General features: G+C 40.2%; 1 protein-coding gene across 1 annotated transcript; it reads left to right on the top strand.

Annotated features, from left to right (window-relative positions):
- Nucleotides 1-5,903: 5,903 nt before the first annotated feature.
- Nucleotides 5,904-18,000, top strand: LOC124272403 (uncharacterized oxidoreductase TM_0325-like). Its single transcript, XM_046707570.1, has 9 exons — nt 5,904-6,002; nt 8,002-8,058; nt 9,790-9,882; nt 10,577-10,718; nt 13,275-13,315; nt 13,817-13,880; nt 15,636-15,672; nt 16,300-16,366; nt 17,773-18,000. The coding sequence occupies exons 1-9, from the start codon at nt 5,904-5,906 to the stop codon at nt 17,998-18,000; spliced, it is 828 nt and encodes a 275-aa protein (XP_046563526.1).
- Nucleotides 18,001-24,959: the final 6,959 nt, after the last annotated feature.

Genomic DNA, 24,959 nt, shown 5'->3' with positions numbered 1-24,959 from the left:
ATGCCTTCAAAAATAAACAGAGAGGATCTCAAACAAACTAGTTTTTTATCAAAAATAATTAACTCAACTAACACACCTTAAATCAACTATTAAAGAGTTTTCAACATCAATATTCATAATCCATTGTTAATCCAAATTAATATTATAATGTATGAGTCACTCTAGTCACAATAGTGCTATTACTTTTATGATCTTATGAAACATAATGCACATTCAGATTCATTATACATTGTTTAGTCAAATTAATATTGTAATACATGTATCTGTAATGTAAGCGTCACTCTCGTTACGATACAATCTTAATGATCTTATGAAACATAATGAACATATAACGTTGTATACGCAGTTATTGGCAATCATATTATCTTTATGATCTTATGAAACATAATGAACATATAACGTTGTATACGCAGTTATTGGCAATCATATTAATAATGACATCATAATTCATCAGGTGTTTCCAATAACTTCACAGATTTTATCATAAACATGGATATAAACGATCACATAAATAATCTTGTTAATGAGGCTAGGTTACATTATAGTGATTACGGTAACCCTTGACGTTGTCATGAGATAATACAGCTTATTTTTTGTAGTAGGAATTATTAATGCTACACTTATTCTTACATTCGTTTAAAAATTCATTAAGGCATACATAGGCTTACATTCATTAACTTACACTTCCCATAATTTGAACAATGAATGTAAAATTGACAGAGACAGAGAAACATTGCTTGCGTACAGAAAGAAAATTCACTGCGAGATTATAGTTGTCATTCAACCATGGTAACTACGGTAAAAGTACCTGAGCCTAGGAGGGCGTCACACGTACGGTGAGTGCGCTATAAAGAAATAGATGGGCTGACGACTGAACGAACATCGAGCCGCAGTACTTTACGGTAGAACAGAATAACCAAAGATACTTAACAATGTTCAAATATCTTCAATATAATGACAATTACACTTTTAATCATTAATCAAAGTTTCCAACATTTACATATTTTACGAGAAAAAGACACGGGGAAAGGTGTTTATAAAAGAAATGCTGTAGTTTGACACATTGTACTTCCTATATATACTGAGAGGCAATGAAAGCGCAATCAGCATTTTCTATCGTATAATAGTCCCATAAGAAAAAAACAGTACCTTAGCATGACAATGGTCTAATTCTGTTGTGTGTAAAGACAGGTAGTTCTGTGCACAACGTCATGAGCAAACCGCCAAAACACATCTCTAAGTGCCAGTCTGCCATGCACATGCACGACATGCATTTTGATACTACATGCAAACAGTCCATTATTGTCCCTATAATCTCATTTAGTGCTTAACACTCAATGCGTTTATTGAAACCATTCACACTTACTTTCAGTTCATTCTTCCCGCTCTTTTATGTTTGCTTACGTCACTTCCAGTCACGTTAATTCCAATGACGTCATGTGTCTACTTCTGATGACGTCATCTTTTGTTCATCCATTGATTTCTTTTAGATTCACACAGTGAGTCTATCCTCTTTGTATCCTGCTTTAAGTTATATTTTCGCTTCCCTCCCACCCTTCCCTTGCTAGCCATCTCTTTCTTCTTTCTGTTAACAGATTGTATATTATTGGCAAAGGGCTTGTAATTTCTATGTATATATGCCGGTGTCAATAAATGTTAGGTGGCCTGGATCTTCGAATGGGCTGCAATCATTAATACTTAGGCAATATTCAAAATTATGGCAGGACAGCTCTTCAGCCGGAATCTGTTTAACCCTTCTGCTTCTCAGCGGATAGGAATCTTTTGGCTTTGCCTTATTATTGTCTGCTTTTCAGCAGAAATGCGATTGCTCTATTTGCTGCTGGCAACATTGTTGCCCATTGCTGCTGCTGGCAACATTGTTGCCCATTGCTGCTGCTGCTGCTGCTGCTGGCAACTGTAGTTGCCCATCCTAACATGCTCATTGTTTATTAGGGCAGCCCACAGATCAGCCTCACCTCTGACCTTGAACCCAATATTCTCTTCTTGTTATCTTTTAATGCTTTCCTTCTCAAGGCATATATAAGTATCTTCTTTAGCTAAAGGATGTGTTTCAATAAAACTTGACATTGGCACCCATATGAACCATGCCACGGTTAACGCAAGATCAGATGGACGCCAACGTGTTTATCGACGTCAAGGTGAAAGTTTTGTGCGACCCTGTGTTATTCGGAGAGATACTTTTGGTGGAGAAGGAGTAATAGTTTGGGATACCATAGATCGTCCTTTTCGTTCACAGCTTGTTATTGTGCAAGGCAACGTGACGGCGCGGCGTTACATGGAGACTGTTCTTCAGCCAGTTCTTCTTCCTCTCTTGAGGCAGCATGGTGGTAATCGACTAGTGTTTCAGCATGGCAATGCTCGGCCACACACCGCCATCCTGACACGGAATATCCTTAGGAACAACAATGTGGAAGTCACGCAGCGGCCCTCCGGGTCACCAGACATGTATCCATCAGAGCCCCTGTGGGACGAACTTGGTGGACATCAGCAGATTCCATCCCGCAATGTTGCTGAGTTCACAAAGCAGAATCATTGGAACGCTATTCCGAATCATTTCATCTGTCGTTTGTGTCATTCCATGCCAAGACGTTTGCAAGCTTGTGTTCGTGCTCAAAGTGGACACACCAGGTACTGATAGTCTGCTCAGTCAGTCACGTGTAAATATGTTGAAACTGGTCTGGTGAGAAATTCTCTACTGTGATTGGACTTTGCCGGCATACATATCATATGCTTTGTCATTTTCCTATGTTAATGCAGTTGACCTTTGAAACTGGAATTGCGTTTTCATTGCCTCTCAATCATAATTACAAAAATGCCTACAACTCTTCAGCCCAAACCACTAAACCGACCGGTGCTTCAAGATCATGCAGATACATGTACATCAAATGACATTATATTTAAAAGCCATTGCCAAGTCTTTCCACATGGGACGCTACTTTTAAAAAGTAAGGAATGCCTCTAATGTATAACGTAACATATGTTATATTTGGGATTACACTTTCTTAGTAAAGTACAGATTCTAGTACTTTTTGGTTTGAGTCCCCATCCGATTCGAACCCACACCCTCTGAGAGTTGTCACTGATATACCAACTCAACCTTTACTAAGAAAGTGTAATCCCAAATATAACACATGTTACATTTGACCACTTTCTAAATGGCATTGTGCAACCATCCCCTAATGTAGTTCTGTACCTTTCCCATCGATTGACCAAGTTATCATTGACCAAATACTGACTTTCATCAGGAAACCGCTATAAAAAGTGAGCGATGGAGTTGGCTTAAAGCACTTTCAACAGATATCAGTAATATCAGGGCGTATCTGCTTAATAGGGGAGGATATCCCGAAGTCGTACTGGTCACCGATGTTTACCATTATGAAACTCACGACCACGGTAAAGTGCTGACATACCTTGAAACATAATCAGAGCAAACACAAATTCGAACCCACAACCACAGTATCTGGTGCCCAAAGGACTTCGAGTTGCCTTGAACCGGGTCATTGTCACCGTGTGATACGATGGAAGAGCATGTGTTTATGAATCACTATGAAATAGAGATGATACCAGGTGTTCGCGAAAAGGTGAGCGTACCCTGCCTCACCGGTGGCACCCGTCATAAACATATGCTAGTCTAGTCATTTGTTCACCTGAAGTAATTCGGAAACGTATGGTAGAAGCCGAAATAGGGAATTGCATCGGACATCATTTTTGTGACTGATGCATCAAATTTGAAAATTTCCTCCACCTGTCTACCATAAAACATCTTGAAAGCTTTACTGACGCCTTGAATGTTGTAACCTTGATCAAACAACTTCTGGGCAAGAGTGGCATGACGCTCTTTGAAATCCTGATAAAAAGAGCACGCTCGATTGTACCTCAAAAGTTGTAAAATGTAAGCACCAAAGGCTGGAGCTGTTGGAATATTGCTCGACAATGAAAGGGAAGTTGACTATTGGGAAGTTGAAATCATACCTTTTGTCATACAGCCGTGTGAAGAGATTTGTGTCACTCTGGATCTTTATGCATAGATCTAAATATGAAACAGCTGAGGCAGTCAGTAATGACGCAATCTGGGTCGCTGGATGGAAAGATTCACATTTGTCATATGAGTTTACGAGGACAGTCAAGTCAAATATCTGAGCATGTATAACCACATGCATACGAAATACTATTCCAAAAATATTTATAATAATAATGATTAATGTTATCTTTTAAGAACCACAAGTTGTGCTGCAGTAATCAGCCTTGTACTGAAGGAAGTATATCAATAAAGAATGAGTAAGTGAGTGAGTATGGTTTTACTCCGCTTTTAGCAATATTCCAGCAATTTCACAACAGAAATGAGCTTCACACAGTCCTTATGTGAGGAATCGAACCCGGGTCTTCAGCATGACGAGCGCTTTAACCACACGGCTACCACCCTAAAATATGAGTGAATTGGGTTCAATGCTTATTTGAGAGGTATTCTAGTTACAGAACGGCGTGCTTGCTTAATATGGATGGGAGGCCCAAAGTGATGCAGGTTTCATGCGTGTACTAATTTGGTGAATACCACCAGCACGGATAAGGTGTTGACAAACATTGAAAAATAACGGGTGTGAATTGGGATTCGAACACACAATCAACATTTCTGACGTCCCCAAGGGATGCAACTCCGTGGACGAGCGAAGTCATTTCATATGGTTGGATACCACAGGGTAAATGGAGGGAAATCATTCAAATGGTCATATACGAGTTGGTATCACATATAACACAAACTATTCTTATGCATGGGCGGGTGGGACATCCTAGTGGTAACAGACCATCCCACTGTAGGCCAGTTTTCATGCCATTCACATGATTATCTGGTCCAGACTCCATTAATCAAAGACCACCGTCATATACCTGGAATGACTGAAAGCTGAGAGCGGCGTGAAACGAGTGAGTATGGTTTTACACCTGGGGACACCAGAAATGGGCTTCACACAATGTACCCACGTGGGGAATCGAACCCAGGTCTTCGGCGTGACGAGCGAACGCTTTAACCACTAGGCTGCCCCCACCGCCCTTAAAAAGGGCGTTACGCAGCAAACAAACATACAAGTAAAAAAACAACTACGTTTATAACGAACACGGTTATAACGAACTGACGGATATAACGAACTGACAGATATAGCGAACTTGCGGATATAACGAACTGACGGATATAACGAACTGACATATATAACGAACTGACAGATATAACAAACTGACGGATATAACGAACTGACAGATATAACGAACTGGCGGATATAACGAACTGACAGATATAACGAACTGACAGATATAACGAACTGACGGATATAACGAACTGACAGATATAACAAACTGACGGATATAACGAAATGACGGATATAACGAACTGACGGATATAACGAACTGACAGATATAACGAACTGACGGATATAACGAACTGACGGATATAACGAAGTGACAGATATAACGAACTGACGGATATAACGAACTGACAGATATAACGAACTGACAGATATAACAAACTATTTGTATTCCAGCCACTTGTCATATGTTTAGTCGATATGCGTATAACGAATTACGATAATAACAAACTACAACTACAGGACCATTCGAGTTCGTTATAACCGTAAGTTATATATACGAGCATGTGAAACATTGCAAGGAAATGCAACGCATATGGGATACGAGCGTCGCGCGTTTAATGCTGTTACAGTGCACTTGGGCACTGTTTCACAAAGCGATCGTAACACTTGTAGTGTCGTAACCCCATTGCTTTAACATAGAGTTACGACAGTCTTAGAGCTAAGATGGCTTTGTGAAACAGGGCCCTACTTTAAACTTGTGTGATGTCCAAGAGCCGTTGCACCGAGATGTCTGATAGGATCTGAATGGCGTCGGTGGCCCGTGGCACGCCCTTGTGTGGACTTGTTCAGGACTACAGGGGTACTAAAATAACCGCGTTCAAAGCCTCACAGAATACGCCCGAGGTACACGTGGATAGTATAACCACTGACAATACAGAGTGTAACTACACGCAGGAAACATGTTTCGGAGGCTGTTCCAATCCACTCGTGTGCTAGAGACCGGGTATAGGTACAAGCACACCAGTCCAACATCATCCAAACCGGTGGCAATTGTTACAGGTTAGTAATGCTTTCTCGAGGTTATTCCCAGTAAAATGGGAAATTCATTTAAAGGCCTTTGATGTATGTGTTTTGTCACTTTTTGGAATAGGGAAATCAATGTTATACAGATGAATTTTCTTAATTGACGCTGTAAGTCCTTCTGCGGGTCCAAAACTCTTTAATAAACATAACACATGTTACAAAACTTTGAAGTCTGAATATGCCGTGCTTCATGTGAAGTGAGCGTTAGGATGATACTATCCTTGTACTTTTAATCCCACAAGTTACAAATCCATATAGGCTTTAACAAGATACTGTCATTATTATGACAAGGATCAATATTGTCAGCTTTCGGTTTTACTATTCATTAATAATTTACGTTTCAGGGTTACTTCTCGTTCCTCCTGGTTAATGACATGATTAAAGAACATGATATAATATGACGCCAGATATAATTGTGTACATATGAGTGAGAGAGTGAGTGAGTGGTTTTACGCCGCTTTAGCAATATTCCAGCAATATCACGGCGGGGGACACCAGAAATGGGTTTCAAACATTGTACCTGTGTGGGGCGTGACAAGCGAACGCTTTAACCACTAGGCTACCCCATCGCCCCACATGTGAGTGAGCTGGCAGTGACAAGGGGCGGGATGTGTGTTTTACAGAAATTATAGTCTTATGTGTTTTTTATGGCATTGATACACTATTTACATAAACGGTCGGTGGCCTAAGGGGCGAAGAGATTGACTTAGATTAATAATACCCCTCACTTGATTTACGTTTCGTTTTAAATTTAAAACGTCTTAAATAAGCTATCAGGTGTTTTTGTAAATCAACTGTTCTAAACTAGTGTCAGCATTCAAAACTACATCTACATAGTAAAATGCTTTCAAATTTATTTATTTTTTCACCCAATTACAAAATCTTAAAGTCAAGGTATTTCATTAATAATATACAAATTAAGGGTACCAAACGTTTCTGATCTGGAGAATTTATAGTGCCATTTAGAAAGTGGTAATCCCTAATATTACATATATTACACTGATCAGGAGAGTTAAATATCGACTTTTTTGAGTGGCATTTTAGAAGCTCGGAAGTACAAACTGGACAAACTTTATGGATAACAACTTCTTTATTTCGTGAGTGCGACGTTTATTATTGACAACGGTACAAGAGTTTCAAGTTCAAGTTTCAAGTTTATTTTGTAACCAGGCCTTAGGCCCACGTACAATACAAATAAACATGTCTAATTATAAGATAGTGGCATTTGACAATCAGATTCATATGTATAAAGAACGCAATGACAATGCTTCTTTAATGTACGAAGAACAATATGTTAGTGTTGAAAAGTTGGTACAAGATAATGTGTTCAGAAAATATTGTTGATCTATGTAATTTGGTAATGATTTAAAATATTTACAGTGCAAATCATGATAAACTTTACATTCAAATAGGAAATGAAATTCATTTTATACCAACTTCTCATTACAAATATTACAAAGTCTTTGGTGCCTCGGAACTCCATCAAATCTACCAGTATTTTTATATATTGGATGTGCACCGATTCGTAACATTGTTATTCGACGCCTCGCATCTTTAGATTTCAATAAAGTAGATTTCAACGGTACAAGAAGCTGTATCGAAACGTCGCACTCACGAAATAAAGTAGTTGTAATCCATAAAGTTTGTTCAGTTTTGTACTTTCTGAGCATCCACACAGTCTGGGAGCGTTAGAACCAACAGCATACTGGTTATCTCGGGTATGTTAATAAAGAGACTACTTAGGTCAAACCTGCGTCTCATCTTCAGCTATGTCCTCTTCTAGCTAAGTGTTGTTATTGAGGCCTGTCTTTCCACGCAGAGAATTGAGCCGCATCGGAATCTCGCCGGAGGGTTTTCTACATCTGCTGAGATGACTGTAAACATACGTTCTGTTTGATAAACATTTTCGCAGTACAGTTAGTACTTATTATATCCGGGGCGGTGTGGTAGCCTTGTGGTCAAGGCGTTCACTCGTTATGGCGAAGGTCCGAGTTCGATTTCTGACATGGGTACAATATGTGAAACCCATTTCTGGTGTCCCCCGCAGTGATATTACTGGAATATTGCTAAAAGCGACATAAAGCCCAACTGACTCCCTCAATCTTAATATATCTATTTCTTCCTGTCTGTTGTGTAAGAGATGCTTCTTGTCGGTTTTACAAAGGTCTTTTCACATATAGAGCAGCCGACGTACTTCGGGTTAATATTTGTGGTTAATGGGAGTAAACCGACTTGTTCTAAGCAGAAGCACGATAGATGAAAACCCGCGACCGACCTTCTACTTTGATGAAGAACTAATTTACAGATTAGATAGGGCTAAAGATATTTCGCTATTGCGTCCTTTCACATGCTATAGGATTTTATCATATCCTGTGATTTGTGATCAAAATCTATACAGCTACAATTTAGATCTTTTCATTGGAATAGTTTTGGTCTTCGTGAACAAACCCTCAAGAAAACATAGTGTCCTTATACACATACAATTTTCACAAAGTGACTTCAGTTACAATGACATGTACATGGTGTAAGTATAGGGGAGTTATACTCCCTGTCTGTATGCGCGCGCGTGCGTGCGTGCGTGTGTGTGTGACCTCTCTGTCGTCGTTCACAATCACCCTTAGCTTACATGCCATGTTATGACCGAAATACTGTACGAGCCTACATTTTGTTGAACTCCCTCCCATTTGAAAAATGAAATTTAATCTTCTGAACTATTCAACACAGCAGTATTCGCAAAAATTTATAGCCCGGATATCTTCTAAGAAAGTCAATTTAATGGAGACTGATCAATTGAATATCGAATTCAGCATTGAATGCAAGATGCTCATTAGCCATCTGAACCGTTGAAAATGAGGTTTTAATACATTTATCGCTGAAGGCTGCACAGAAGGTGTTATATTTGCTTTGAATATGGCGTTCTGTTGTGTATATTATCGCGGCTTAACCATTATATATGACGGTCTGATGTATGAATGCTGGTGACGGGATACCCTCCCGTGTAATAACGAAACCAAGTTAGAAGATGCTACGCACCAACCCACGTGGCTACATCAGTACAATACTCTATCACGCTACGTTAAACCCCATCTCACCTCTCTTCACCTGAATGATTATAGAGTTTCCGTAAACTGTGTTACAGGGGGCGGTGGGGTAGCCCAGTGGTTAAAGCGTTCGCTCGTCACGCCGAAGACACGGGTTCGATTCCCCACATGGTTACAATGTGTGAAGCCCATTTCTGGTGTCCCCGCCGTTAAGGCCATATATAAAATATTCTTGTTTCTCATTACCGCCCGACCCAAAAATTCGACCCTATCCTAAGATTTATTTTGTTTTTTTAACACTAGAGAAAATGCAACTTTGACTCTCAAAATGTGCATGAATTTTTCACACTTCTAAGTTTTGATTTTCTATCGGAGAAAAAGTGTAAATTTCCACAGAAATCAAGGGTTTTTTTACATAAAAAAAAAAATGTGTAAAATAAAATCCGCCCGCCCGACCCATATTTTGTTTGAAAAAGTGATGAGAAACAAGAATATTTTTATGTGGGCTACAGTTGTGAAAACTATAATTTGTTCAGAATTGTATGATAAATTTTCTTCATTTTCAGATTTTATGTTTGGATGGCGACCTGTCGAAGAACCAAGTACTAGAGAATATACCAGCACAAACACTGAAGAAATTTGGAAGAATAGATGCACTAGTAAGTGTAACCGACATAAGTATCAGCGAGCACATTCTCAGTAGAAGGGTTTAAGTGTATAAAGGAAACATCATTCAGTGTGTACCCAGTGAAGCATGGGATGAACTGAACAGAGTGACTAGGTTCCACCAAGTAATGCTTTGGCAAGTGATGATCATTGTATTGTGCTACAATGTTGATAGCAGCCTACTTGACAGGTTAAGCCAGCATCCTATCAAATCTTTGAAAATATGTCATGAGCTTGTAACATCAAAGTGTGTACTTTCTTGACGGGAGGTCAATCACAAAACGTCCGACCGCAAACTAAATACGTCTTAGGTATATATTTGACATATATAGAAATTAGGTATTGAACTCAAACAAATTGTTCATACAGTTGACTTAGCTATCTATTTGGATTCGCCATACACAAAAATAGAATAAAATAGCACACCTATTTAAGAAAATACAAAGACTGGATCTAGAACCCTCAGATAGATACAAAGAATTACAAACTCATCGACCTGTTCAGAAATATGTTTTCGAATGGACGGTACATAATGTCAATACCATTGAGTTCAGGTCACGAAGAGGATTATCCGTGTAAGCCCACCTTGACTCAGACCCGCTCAGAATAACATTTCTGTGAGGATTGTGAAATCCGTGTATGTCAATGTCAACAGTATCCATTTCAGAGCATTTCTCTTTGTTTCAGATCAACAATGCTGGTGAAGCATTCCATCCAGATAAGATGTCACTGTTTGATTCATCAATGTTTGACCGTATCCTCAGCGTTAATCTCAGGGCACCTGTAGTCCTTTCAAAACACGCATTAGAAGCCCTCAAAGTCACCAAAGGTAAGTACTGTCCGTTTATCCTCCAGTGAGAACTATGAATTGCAAAATTCCTCAAAACCGGGAACAGTCTATCAACACGTCAGTACGTTACACTGTAATGTATACCCTGTATCCCATAGTAGCTGCTGTTTGGTGTTTTGGAATCCCTGAAAAAACTATCATATAGTGATGTGTGGTCCTGCGCATAGAGCTCAGATCACAAATCAGTTGAAGTTAAGCAACGTTGAGCGCGGAGAGGTCTTGGATGGTGGCTGTGTTTGACTGCTTGACTCCTGAGAGTTTCTAGGACTTCAGTCCTGCCCACAACAAAGCACATGTGATACATGTGGTCTCACCTTAGGCAAGTGACTTTGTTCAAAATTGCCTGTGTTCACCCAGCAGAAAATGGTACCGAGATAAGTCATAGGACTATTAACCTTCTAGCGCCTCACAAGCGGTTTGGGTTATCCGGGGTAATAATAATCAGATTCTGATTACAGCGTCAAGTGAGCAACTAGTCAGATGGATACTAGGTGCTATATAAATGAATTATGATTGTTACGCGTACAAGTTGACATCCTGAAGGGAATGGTCACATCGATTTAAGAACAGCGCAAAAACAGACTAAAAGACTATTCCTGATTTGAGTTATTTTGCTATTCATTGTTTTCATTTGAGTGACTGTAGTTCAACGGCGCTGTTAGCAACAATAATTCTAGCAGTATCACAGCGGGGACAGAAATGGGCTTTACGGGCTGTATGTGGAATCAAACCCCGACCTTGGACGTGACGAGCGAACGATTTAACCACTGCGCATGCGCGCGCGCACACATACACACACACACACACACACACACACACGGGTACAAACGGCTGAACTTCCTTGGTCTGTATAACCCTTGTTATCCAAATGGTCTCGTGTTATGTAGTATGGATGACAGCCTCCCCTTCTTCAACCAGCCATTTGACCTGCATACAACGTGACCCAAATAACTTATTGATAGACGCCATACGAACGATACACGTTTAACATAGCAATTATAGACGGTTAACCGATTCAGCCTCCGCTTTTGTCGGCGGTGTTGTCTGGGTAGAAACGTCTGGAATAAGATATGACAGATTAATTGGTTATTTCTTATACGTATGCTCAGTGATGCAGGGGCTGTATCAGGGATGACTGCTCAGTTCGTGACTGGACCAACTGGTGTCCGTTCGAAGCAGTACGGTGGGATGTTTTCATACTTACTTCCAGTTCGCTGGTTTTGCAATCAGAAGAACTATTCATAAACATATATATAAAGTGACCTGGTTCTCTGAATTCGTACCCGTGAAGATCCGGGTTAGAGTTGTTCTTCAGCAACACATGCTTGTCGTAAGAGGCAACTAACGGGATCAGGTGGTCAGGCTCGCTGACTTGGATGACACGTCATCGTATCCCAATTGCATAGATCGATGCTCATGCTGTTGATCACTGGATTGTTTGGTCTACACTCGATTATTTACAGACCACCGCTATATAGCTGGAATATTGCTGAATGCAGTGTAAAACTCACCTCACTCAATCACACACTCACATTCTGCATCTAATATTGAGCTTACACATAAGAGCACAAGTGTCAATTTCAGGACACGATTTCATCTTGTAAATTATAGTATATAAACTAAACACCAAACTTTGATCAAACTTATCATATTGACAGTCTTTAAAGTACCAGTGCACTGCCTCCAATAAATGTGTGACACTGGTCCTATGGACCTGTGGCCGTTGACTTGAATGAATAAACGAACTGAATTGATAGAAGATTAATGGCTTGAGACATTTATCGTCATGAGAAATACAACAGAAGGCTGAACTGTTTATAAGAAATCACAATGGCTTTCAGAAAGCGGTCAAATGTGACTATAATATCTTTTATTCTACTTTTGCGTATGGCGAAACCAAATACATAGTTGAGTGACTGTTTGAAGAATTCATTTGATCGCTGACTACGTGTGCTGGTGCCTCGCTCTGGGTGTGGGTTCGAATCCTGGATGGGACTGAACCATAAGTACCTGAATGTGTACTTTACTAAAGAATATGTAATCTTAAAATTTTAACACTTGGTCCGGTTTTTTTAAATATTTTTCACTGATATTACTCGCGGATGCCAGTTGTGTTGACATAGACAGGGCTTTAAAATATTTTCTAGTAACATATAGTCAGTGATCTGCCTTCGTCTCAACCTATTGCGCGCTCTTCACGCCGAAGACGCGGATTCGAATCTCTACATGGGCACAATGTGTGAAGCCCATTTCTGGTGCCCCCCGCCTTGATATTGCTGGAATATTGCTTAAAGCAATAGTAAAACTAAACTCACTCACTCAATCGGCTGCAGGGGTGTGCAACGAAAACTTACCAAAAAAACAACCAAAAAACGTTTAGTTTTATTCGAAATGTTTCGACGTAATCGCGATACGCCAATGTTTCCAAATGCCATTTCCAGGTATGGGTAACACACGCCACCTCAAATCTTACAGCTGATTATGACCATGCCATTTTATCTTCGCCATCCACGTAATGCATATTTCTCCTTTCAGGAAGTATCCTGAATGTATCCAGTGTCACAGTCAACAACTACGTGAGTGAACTTGACCGTTGCAACGTCACATGTAGAACATATATTAGTAGCTGCATAGACGTATTTACCAACTATAATAAACTGTCAAATGTCTCACTGTAATAGATGGATCAAGAAAATGGATTTGATCCTGGTGTTGATCACGGAACGTAAAGACCTGCTCGGCATAATAGGTTCTTATTTGTTTATTTGTTGTTTAACACCGCGCTGAACTGTGGAGAAACACGTGCTGTGTTACATTAAAAATCGTCAAGTTAATTTTAGTTGTTTGTTTGTTGTTTAACGCCGCACTCAGCAATATCCCAGCTATATCTCGGCGGTCTGTACATAATCGAGTCTGGACCAGACATTCCAGTGATCAACAACATGAGCATCGATCTGCGCAAATGGGAACCGATGACATGTGTCAACCAAGTCAGCGAGCCTGACCACCTGATCCTGTAATAGAGTGTTATATTTTACGCATCTTTTTTCATTTAGTTTTTGTTCGTTTCTATTCAGCGAATGCTGACTTATGGCGTCTCAAAGGCAGGACTGGAACATTTCACAAAGGCTCTTGCTTTAGGTAAGCATGGTGAATCTGGCAGACGCAGATCAAATCGTATGATAATAGATTCATAGAAGCAATGGTGTTTATTTACCCATTTTCAGTAATTTACCCATTTTTAGTAATTTATATATAACTTCAAAACGCACCCTTTTGATAGATGAAACAGGTACTCGTTCTAAAGGATCTGCCTTTATAGCAGAGTGAGTTATATAACTTGCTTTTGACATGTGTTAAGTAACTATAGTATTTTCGATTCAGGGGCATGCAACTGAGATAGTGAATTCAGAGGAGTGAATGAATGTTTTTTTGTGATCCGGGTTAGAATAAGTCTTCAGCAACCCGTGCTTGTCGTAAGAGGCGACTAACGGGATCGAGTGGTCAGGCTCGCTGACTTGGTTGACACATGTCATCGTATCCCAGTTACGTAGATCGGTGCTCATACTGTTGATCACTGGGTTGTCTGGTCCAGACTTGGTTATTTGCAGGCAGATATTGCTGAGTGCGGCGTTAAACAACATACAGAAACATTATTCACTTCTCTTTTGGGTGGTCAGCCCAGGGTAGCCCAGGGGGCTAAAGTGTTCTCTTGTGCAAACTAGCATGATATCATGGTGTCAAACTAGCATGATATCATGGTGTCAAACTAGCATGGTGTCATGGTGTCTAACTAATGATATCAAACTGGTGTCTAACTTGCATGATATCATGGTGTCAAACTAGCATGGTGTCATGGTGTCAAACTAGCATGATATCATGGTGTCAAACTAGCATGGTGTCAAACTAGCATGATATCATGGTGTCAAACTAGCATGATATCATGCAAACTAGCATGATATCATGGTGTCAACTAGCATGATATCATGGTGTCAAACTAGCATGATATCATGGTGTCAAACTAGCATATCATGGTGTCAAACTAGCATATCATGGTGTCAAACTAGCATGATATCATGGTGTCAAACTAGCATGATATCATGGTGTCAAACAAGCATGATATCATGGTGTCAAACTAGCATGGTGTCAGCTTCTAACTCATTTTTAACTTCTACTTTTTAACATTATATTCTGTAATGAACACGGGGTGTTTGGGTTGTCTCCTGTTTCAAGGCGTTCGCTTGTCACATGGAAGTCCCGGACTCCATTGCCCGAATGAATACATTATGTGAAGCCGATTTCTGGTACACCCCGCCGTGATAGTGCTGGAATATTGCTAAAACGGCATAAAACCCAACTCACTCACTTATATTGCGCGGGCATGATAGACAACAAAACCATGAAGTGGGTAAGTCTCTATGTGTATTCGTTTGGAGGGTAAAGGTAACCAAGGCGTATGCGTGCTTCCCAAAATACAGTAAGGTAAGATATAACGTACGAATATCGTACAGTTACAATTTCCATTTTTCTTACAACAAATCTTTCGATCAAAGCTTCACCATCAAAGGCAAAATTAAATCGCGTGCAAATAAGACGCGAGATGATATTGCATGTGACCTTAACGCAGTTTCTCACTATCTTTCTTAATGGTACCAACATTTCTAGTGTAAACAGAAGGAGGGGTAGCCGAATGGTTAAAGCGTTCGCTCGTCACGCCGAAGACCCGGCTTCGATTCCCCACATGGGTACAATGTGTGAAGCCCATTTCTGGTGTCCCCCGCCGTGATGTTGCTGGGATATTGCTAAACTCACTCACTCACCATAATGGACATTGGGTTTTCTGTTGTGATGGGAGGCATTGGGAATATAATGCTGTCTCCTACTATATATTTACAGAGGTGGCATCGGCAGGGGTACGGGTTAACTGCATAAAGTAAGTATGAAATATCGTCATGGCAATGTGTTCGTAATTATTATCAACCCAGTTCTGAGTTTAAGCCTAAGAAAAGATTGAGCTTTGAGCCATTGGCTGTGTTTGTTCAAAACTAAAAATTCCGTATCGCCATAAAACTTGTAATTTTTCATTTATTTACACGAAACTGGTATTTTTTACACTTATATAGGTTCATGTTCCATTTAAAAAAAATAATACTTTTACTTCATGTAAATGAAATATAACAGGATCAAATTGATACTAGATACGTGCTTTTGTCTCCTCAAATCATAACATGACAAGAATACAATTGTTAATCAGGTTACAAGGGGCTGTGGGGTAGTCTAGTGGTTAAAGCGTTCGCTCGTCACGCCGAAGACCCGGCTTCGATCCCCCACATGGGTACATTGTGTGAAGCCCATTTCTGATGTCCCCTGCCGTGATATTGCTGGAATATTGCTAAAACTCGTAAAACTCACTATACAGGTTTGTCACCCCTCAGTGAAATGTGGGGATTCGTGACTGCTTTACCAAAGCGAAATCCGTGGCCAAAGGATTTAATTATTTCGCTGGCGTTACCTGGCCTTTGTGATCTGTTCCATTCTGATGTGAATGCTTTCCTATTAGATCAGGCGCTATGATGACCCCTGTGTGGGGACGGTTTGGCAAACTCACGGAGGAACGAGAGAAACAGGTCAGTGATTCTACTGTAATCTCTACAGTACTCGTGGAAATATTAATATAATGTTTTTGGGGCGTTTAATTCGTAGTTTTGATCACAACTAAATATTCTATGACTATCGTTTTCCCCAACTTTTGTTTTTCCCACATTTTGTAAAATCATACGAAATGTATTGGTTTACAGGGGAGCAAATCGTGTCCTTTTTTACCCCTTGAATTTTCATGTCAATTTGTACGTTTCTGATACAAGCTATAGTATGCAAATGGGATGTACTCTCCATAGGTTCGCGTACATAATATATTTTCTAAAAACGTCATATACAATTCATCCTTCATTTCTTTTATCATAATTGATATACAAAATAATTGATTTAAGGATTTTCTCAGAATATTTTTCATGCCTGTACACTTGTTGAAAATTTACTATTTTTACGAGTTCATTCATAGTTTTGTCAATTGCACAATTTGCTATGACAACGCACGTGCAAATGCACCTTCCCGTCTAAACAGTGCTGCAGGTAGTTGTTACCACCCATTGTTGATTGTAACATAATGTTTAACATGTTTCTAAATTTGTTGATAATATGCAAATATTTGTTATTTTTACCTGTAAAAGGGTATTTTGTATGATGATCAGGGGACCAAATTAAAAGGCCTATTTGGGAAAAACATAGTTATTTTAATATTTGTTTAAACTACCTATTTTCATAAAGTAATAAACAAATAAACGCCCCAAAAACATTCTATTTCTAATTCCGTAAGTACTCTAGTTATCTTTCCTTGGTATCCGACCACTTGAATGTGTCCAGAACTGGGGTGTCCGTTTAAGTTTTTAGGCAGTGGAAATCGTATAAGTAAACTGCAAACCAGTCTATTGTTTGACGGGTGGGCACTGAAGAGATTAACGGTACTCATACGTCTTGTGTTCTTCAGTCTAGTGGGGCGGTGGTTTGATTCCTCACATAGCTACAATGTGTGAAGACATTGTGTCCCCGCCGTGATATTGCTGGAATATTGCTAAAGCGGCGTAAAACTAAACTAAACTCACTCACTCTAAGCACCACAAGTAAGTTGGAGTTTTCTTTGCCGGCCCGATATCAAAAGCACGTGCGCGCGTATATGTGTGCGCGTGTGCATGTGCAATGCGTGTGTGTCCGTGTGGTTAAAATGGGGCGGTTGGGTAGTCTATACTAGTGGTTAAAATGGGGCGGTGGGGTAGTCTAGTGGTTAAAGCGTTCGCTCGTCACGCCGAAGGCCCTGGTTTGATTCCCCACATGGGTATAATGTGTGAAGCCCTTTTCTGGTCCCCGCCGTGATATTGCCGGAATATTACTAAAAGCCGCATAAAAGTAAACTCACTTACTCACACTTATGATATTTAGCATATATAATGTGATATCCATTCTTTACTATTTTCAGCTGGAGAAGAGCCTCACCCACTATTTCCACCCCATCCGGCGTCTTACAACCCAAGAAGACATCAACCACGCCGTTACGTTCATGTTGTCGGACAAGGCAAGTTTCATAACTGGTGCCAGCATACCAGTAGCTGGAGGAGCTCACATGCCCTTTGACGGTCGTGCCTTGCAACATCTCGAAAACAAGTACGGTTCCAGTGACCCTTTCCTGATGCCTGCACGTGAATAGGAGAAGGACGCATATATTGCTGAATAACAAGTCGTGAACCTTTTGCTTTTTATCGTTTGTTTTTTGCAATTTGTTTTGCTTCTTTCGAGGCGCAATCCACCATGCAACATGCAGTCTTTTTGCACAATACTCCATGCAGCATGCAGTCTTTTTGGAAAATCCACCATGAAGGATGCAGTCTTTTTGCACAATACTCCATGCTGCATGCAGTCTTTTTGCACAGTCCTCCATGAAGGATGCAGTCTTTTTGCACAATACTCCATGCAGCATGCAATCCTTTTGCACAATCCTCCATGAAGGATGCAGTCTTTTTGCACAATCCTCCATGAAGGATGCAGTCTTTTTGCACAATCCTCCATGAAGGATGCAATCCTTTTGTACAATCCTCTATGAAGGATGCAATCCTTTTGCACAATCCTACATGCAGCATGCAGTCTTTTTGCACAATCCTCCATGAAGGATGTAGTCGTTTTGCACAATCCTCCATGCAGCATGCAGTCTTTTTGCACAATCCTCCATGAAGGATGCAGTCTTTTTGCACAATCCTCCATGCAGCATGCAGTCTTTGTGCACAATCCTCCATGAAGGATGCAGTCTTTTTGCACAATCCTCTATGCAGGATGCAGTCGTTTTGCACAATCCTCCATGCAGCATGCAGTCTTTGTGCACAATCCTCCATGCAGCATGCAGTCTTTTTGCACAATCCTCCATGAAGGATGCAGTCGTTTTGCACAATCCTCCATGAAGGATGCTGTCTTTTTGCACAATCCTCCATGCAGCATGCAGTCTTTGTACACAGTCCTCTATGCAGCATGCAATCCTTTTGCATAGTCCTACGTGCAGCATGTAATCTTTTTGCACAATCTCCCATGCAGTATGCTGTCTTTGTGCACAATCCCCAAAAACGTTATTTACGTTCCGCCTAGGAGCTAATCGTATTCCTTAACAACGAAATATTTATTTTGTAAATGTTCCTAAGAAACTAATATTGCTGTAACAAGTGTTGCTATAATTACTAATTAATCAAACATATACAAGTTTAATAACGGTTAACACGCAATGCTGAAGGGTTTACCAAAGCTGCGAAAAGTGGTGATCTCCTTGTCGCAAGTCACATGAATGTGATTTGTTGTGAAGAAAAACATTGGCATCTCTTATCAGCTTTTCTGCTGGAATTTTGCAAAGCTCAGCTTGAGCTTGGTTTCTTCGTAAATAATTATCATATATGTTTACGTTGCTTCACAAGCACCTTGCATATCTTTACATGCACATCACAACACGTGTGCACAAAGAGGAAATCAAATTTACCAGTGTCCATTTTTTCAGTGTCTAATGGACAAACAGGAAAGAACTCAACCCTACAGTAAATTGAACATAAATATTAGATCACAAGTGCCGTGATGTTGCTACAAGCGCCAACATAAGCTACTGATTGCGTCATAATCAAAAGTGTCATGTATGAAATACAAATGTTTTCATAATCCCATAATTAATAACTTCATTTACATAATGAATACTATGTTAGTAAAAAAATAATAACAATCATGATTTGTTGTCTTTTAACCATTTCCAATGGGTTTATTAAGATTCATTACAGACAGTTCGGAATAGCCTGAGATCGGTGTATGGAATAGCCCCACGATAAGGTGAGGAATATCCCGACAAGAATGTTCGACCGAGTTAACAATTGCCAATAAAATATATTGACGATGTAAACCATTGTAATACCGGATGTCTGGTAGACTTATCTTCCCACATTATCTATATAAACCCTTGAATCCAGGAAAAGGGGATCGGGTGGCTTGACTCACTATCCCAATTGCGTGGATCGTTGAGAATGATGTCAGTCATTCAATTGTCTGGTCGAAATCTACGACCCTGTCCCACATAGTAGAGAACAGCTGGTGCATCATGTATCGGTCCACTCTGGTTTTGCTGCCAGGCTGCAATTGATAGATGCTCATAGGGTAAGTCACTGGATTGTCTGGTCCCTACTGTATCAGTGAGTGAGTTTAGTGAGTTATTTTTAACGCCGCACTCGGCAATATTTCAACTATATGGAGGCGGCCTGTAAATAATGGAGTCTGGACCGGACAGTCCAGTGATCAACATCATGAGCATCGATCTACGCAACTGGGATACGGTGACATGTGTCAACCAAGTCAGCGAGCCTGACCACACGGTCCCGTTAGTCGCCTCTTCCGACAAGCATGCTGAATTCTAACCAGGATCTTCAGTGAGTGAGTGAGTGAGTGGGGTTTTACGCCGCTTTTAGCAATATTCCAGCAATATCACGGCGGGGGACACCAGAAATGGGCTTCACACAATGTACCCATGTTGGGAATCGAACCCGGGTCTTCGGCGTGACGAGCGAACGCTATAACCACTAGCACACACACACACACACACACACACACACACACACACACACACACCGGATCTTCAGGGGTCCGTACTGTATCTTTTACACACAGCCATCATATAACAGAGTATGGTGTTAAACAACAAACCAAACCACGACACTGAAGAAAGATTAAATTCATCATTCAGAGACATGTTAATGTTTTGTGATGGCAATTAGATGAAGAACCATTTTTTAAAAAATGTGTCGTTGAATCACGTGCACGTAGTGTTGAAATGAGACTGCAAGGTACATACACAGAATCCATATTGCCCTAGGTGCGCACTATTCATTTATGTACAGTGATTCGCTGTGTGTGATACGTTTACTGAAATATAAACAACTATCGTCACTGCCGATGAGTGGTAATATCATACGAGTCCTGGAGCAAGTGAGTGTGACTTTACACTGCCTTTGGCTGCCACACATATATAGTAGGGGACACCAGAAATAGGGTTCACACATTTTACCATGTGGGGAATCGACCACGGATCATGCGCGTGACGAGCATTCGCATTAACCACTCGGCTACCACACCTTCCCAGTCCTGGAGTGAGTGAGTGGAGGTTTTACGCTGCTTTTAGCGATATCACAGCGGCGGACACAAGAAATGGCTTCACACATTGTCCTCATGTGGGGAATCGAACCCGGGTCTTCGGCGTGACGAGCAAACGCTTTAACCACTGGGCTACCCCACCGTCCCACAGTCCTGGAACAAACGTATCATAATAAATACATAATAGCATCATGCAGAACAAATTGACAATCGCAGCTCTGGTGTAAAGTTAGTAATGGAAGCAATGAAATAAATTTGACCTGTAAATGTAAATAAGTCAATACAAAGCTAGAAAATGCAAGGGTATGAATGAGAGAGTGAGTGATATGTCTTTTCTTAATTTGTATAATTTTTGCTCTTTCAAAAAAACCTGTAACTATTATGACAATGCTATGAATGATATGCATACATGTAAACTGTTATCAGGAATATATAAAAATGTAAATGGGCGGGCTGCATCTGTCACTATTCCAGCAAATTCCCGGTGAATACAACAAATGTCTTTCTTGCATTTTGCTTCTAACTGAAGAACGAGTGAGGCATTCAGCAAAACGTAGCAAATATGTCAACCTTAGGAAATGTCAGGCTTTGCATCCCAAGAACCATTGTTTTCGGTGCCTTGGGTTTGATATACCTCCTTATCTGTTGGCCGACATGCTTAGAGTACCCAGGTTAGCTTACAGTAACACAGGGGCGGTGGGGTAGCCTAGTGGTTGAAGCGTTCGCTCGTCACGCCGAAGACTCGGGTTTGATTCCCCACATTGGTAGAATGTGTGAAGCCCATTTCTGGTGCCCCCCATGATATTGCTGGGATATTGCTAAAAGCGGCGTAAAACCAACTCACTCACTCATTCTCAGGGAACAAACGCTTGTCTTTGGGAAAAAAAACATTGTGCAGGAGATGGTTGATATAAATTTACCATATTCCTTCCCGAATGATAAAATTCAATTACCCGACAAACATAAAGAAAACGATTCCCCGATACGAGATGTGTGCCCCATCTTGCTTGACTGTAATGAAAGAAGGCTGTTAAAAAGATCACTCAGATTAAGGGGAATGTAATTTGAACAGTGTCATGACGTCAGCCTATTATGACGTAACTCCAGAATTATCTTTATTCCCGGATAAAATTTAGTCGTCACATCTGAGTTTTAGTGAAGCTGCTTAGATAACTTCATATACTCGGCAAACTTAGAAAGTTGACACCAACATTGTTGGTAATAATTGGGACGTTGTAATTCTGTTTAGTTTCTTGTTGTCCCATACACACGACATTGACATGTAAGTTGATTGAGTATGAACATTTGCCATAAAGCGTGATAAAAGTGAAACACAACAATCACGTGCAGCGAGTCGCGTGATACCTTAACGGTCTCACATGCACTGGAATGTAAGCGCACAGAAAAGAGAAAGTTTAATGTGTTTAAGTTTAAAGCGAGTATCTTGCAACTAAAAGCAACGTGAGCGAGTACTAGAATCTGCACTTTACTAAGAAAGTGTAATCCCAAATATATCATATGTTAAACGTGAGCGTACCATGTGTAGGTTCAATGCTGGACATTCCGTTGCAGAAGGTGCACGCATCAACCTTTGAGCTAACCTGGTCAGCTAACCTTTGAGAGACCTATGACCGTCCAATCAAACGCGAGACGGCCGAACGGATTTAACCAATCAGACAACGACTACTTGTTAGGGTTCGGCGGGACTTACAAAACGGTTTTTGGATTTTCTCTTCCCTGGTCGCTGACACCGATCTATCAACAAACGAAAATCCGCATAAAACACAAATATTTGATCTGCAGTATATACGCTTATGGGTTTCTGATGACATGGTTACTATTTGCTTATAAATTTGCAAGATGACATCCTTGAATATTGACAAAAACGCTATTTTCAGCGACTGTTTACTCATTGCGTGTATCACTCGGATGCGATCGTGCGGAAAATAGCTTTCGAAATCGTTCGAGTTTTTGAGGTAAAGGTTCAAACGGTATGTGCGAATATTTACTTTCGCGATTTGGTAAGCTGTGTTCTGATTCGGTCAGTCCAAAAGGTTAGCTGACGCGATCTTCTACTAGGTTTTGTTAGACTCAGTATAGCAGTGTAACGAATTATACTGAGCCTAAGTTTATACTGCACGCACTAATACACAGTCTGAGGACCCGTGAGTAACAGACGGGCACCTTTGCCGGTCGGTTGCCCAGACCTGGGAATGACGTGTGACGTCACACGAAGATGACGTACTGTTCAGGTTATGATTGTGAGGTAACCTATCTGGGCCCGGTTGTTCAATACTCGGTTATCTTAACCGCCTTTGCCGGTCGGTTGCCCAGACCTGGGAATGACGTTTGACGTCACACGAAGATGACGTACTGTTCAGGTTATGATCGTGAGGTAACCTTTCTGGGCCCGGTTGTTCAATACTCGGTTATCTTAACCGCCGGTTAACTCCTAACGGCCGGTTAAATCCTTAACCGGCCGTTAGGTAACCGAACGTTAAATATGCGTTGTTCAAAACATGGTTAGTCATGCCGTTAGCTAACGTCGCCGTCAAAGTTTAACAGTGTGGTTAACGTCACTGGTTAGCTTCCATATATCCCACAATTCCGTTTTCTGTTTACTTCCGGATTACCAAAAATGGAATCGCGAAATGTCGCCTGCACCCCAAGGTAAAAGAGAAGTCGAAATTTCTCTGCTGACGATGAGAATGTAATCCAGTCAATGGTTGAGACCAACTCTATAGTTTATCATAGGCATGCGAATGTCGTAGCGCTACGAACGCTTGTATTGGAACACAAGGTTCCAGACGTTTGCATATATATTTCAAAGATATATGATCCCAGCTCTGTGTGGGACTTACTTCAATTCCGACAACAGAAAAGACATTTTAATGAGAAACTATAGCACAGCTATAGATAAAATATGATGAATCCATGAAAATACATGTAATATTAATAGTAGAAGCATGTTTTCAGTGGATAGAATATTTACAAATATTACACACAGGAGTTACGCTTAGACGGCTACAGTCTTAATGAATCTTTGAATTCCCACAAGACCTATCGCTCACTTTTCACTCCTTAAATTGTCATGACTGTATGGCCAAGTCATTAAAATGCTATCAATATCATCTGTCAAAAATTGTAATGTATGAACACACATTGCCAAATCTTTTAACATTAAACAATATAGATGTTGTGACAATAATACCATTAGCTTTTATCTGAAATATGCATTCAATGCCAATAGAAACTTAATATGTTACTAGCACCACGTGCAAGTAATCAAACTGTAATTGTACTATAGGCCCCAGGGCCAACACTGCTGAATTTAATCGATCTATTTATTCGACCTTACCGTTGACAGGAATCTCATGAATAAAACTGTGCAATATCGTCATTATCTGAACGCCTCCACAGACGCATATTCCGGAAAGATGTCTTGAAAAACATGAAGCTGCGTCAAATTTATAGATGAACATAATTTCCTCGATACTCATAAATCAGGTGAACCTTCATTTAGTTCAATTCACAAGTGACTGCAGAAAATGCATAATTCTCTTTAATGACTTCAAGGTCGGAAAACATGTATCATATTTCATAAGTGTATTATAGAACGCTGTAGTAGATGAACATAATTTCCTCGATACTCATTGATCAGATGAACCTTCATTTAGTTCAATTCACAAGTGACTATAGAAAATGCATAGATAGTTCTTTTCAACTTCTTCAAGGACGGAAAACATGTATTATATTTCATAAGTGTATTAGAGAACGCTGCAACGATTCGGCAGAGAAATACTATTGTGCCATTGTATTCCTTATATAAAATACATCAGTGTATAACATTAGCATTCAGATATTGTTATAAAATAAGTTTAAAATTCCAAACATTATCGTGTAAAATGACAAGAGATAGTGTTGTGTTCGCTGTGACAAAAAAGGGTTTCGATATTCAAATATAAAATTTAATCAAAGTGACTACGAAGTAGGCCTGCATAT

Source organism: Haliotis rubra, unplaced genomic scaffold (genome assembly GCF_003918875.1).
Source record: "Haliotis rubra isolate DU_JTF1 unplaced genomic scaffold, ASM391887v1 Scf17, whole genome shotgun sequence".
Taxonomy (NCBI): domain Eukaryota; kingdom Metazoa; phylum Mollusca; class Gastropoda; order Lepetellida; family Haliotidae; genus Haliotis; species Haliotis rubra.
This window is presented reverse-complemented; position numbering and strand designations above follow the sequence as displayed.

Coding starts and splice junctions, on each gene's coding strand:
- LOC124272403 (XM_046707570.1), top strand. CDS start 5,904: ATGGCGTCGGTGGCCCGTGGCACGCCCTTGTGTGGACTTGTTCAGGAC. Junction 6,003..8,001: donor CCTCACAGAATACGCCCGAG/GTACACGTGGAT, acceptor CTTTCCACGCAG/AGAATTGAGCCGCATCGGAA. Junction 15,673..16,299: donor GTACGGGTTAACTGCATAAA/GTAAGTATGAAA, acceptor CTTTCCTATTAG/ATCAGGCGCTATGATGACCC.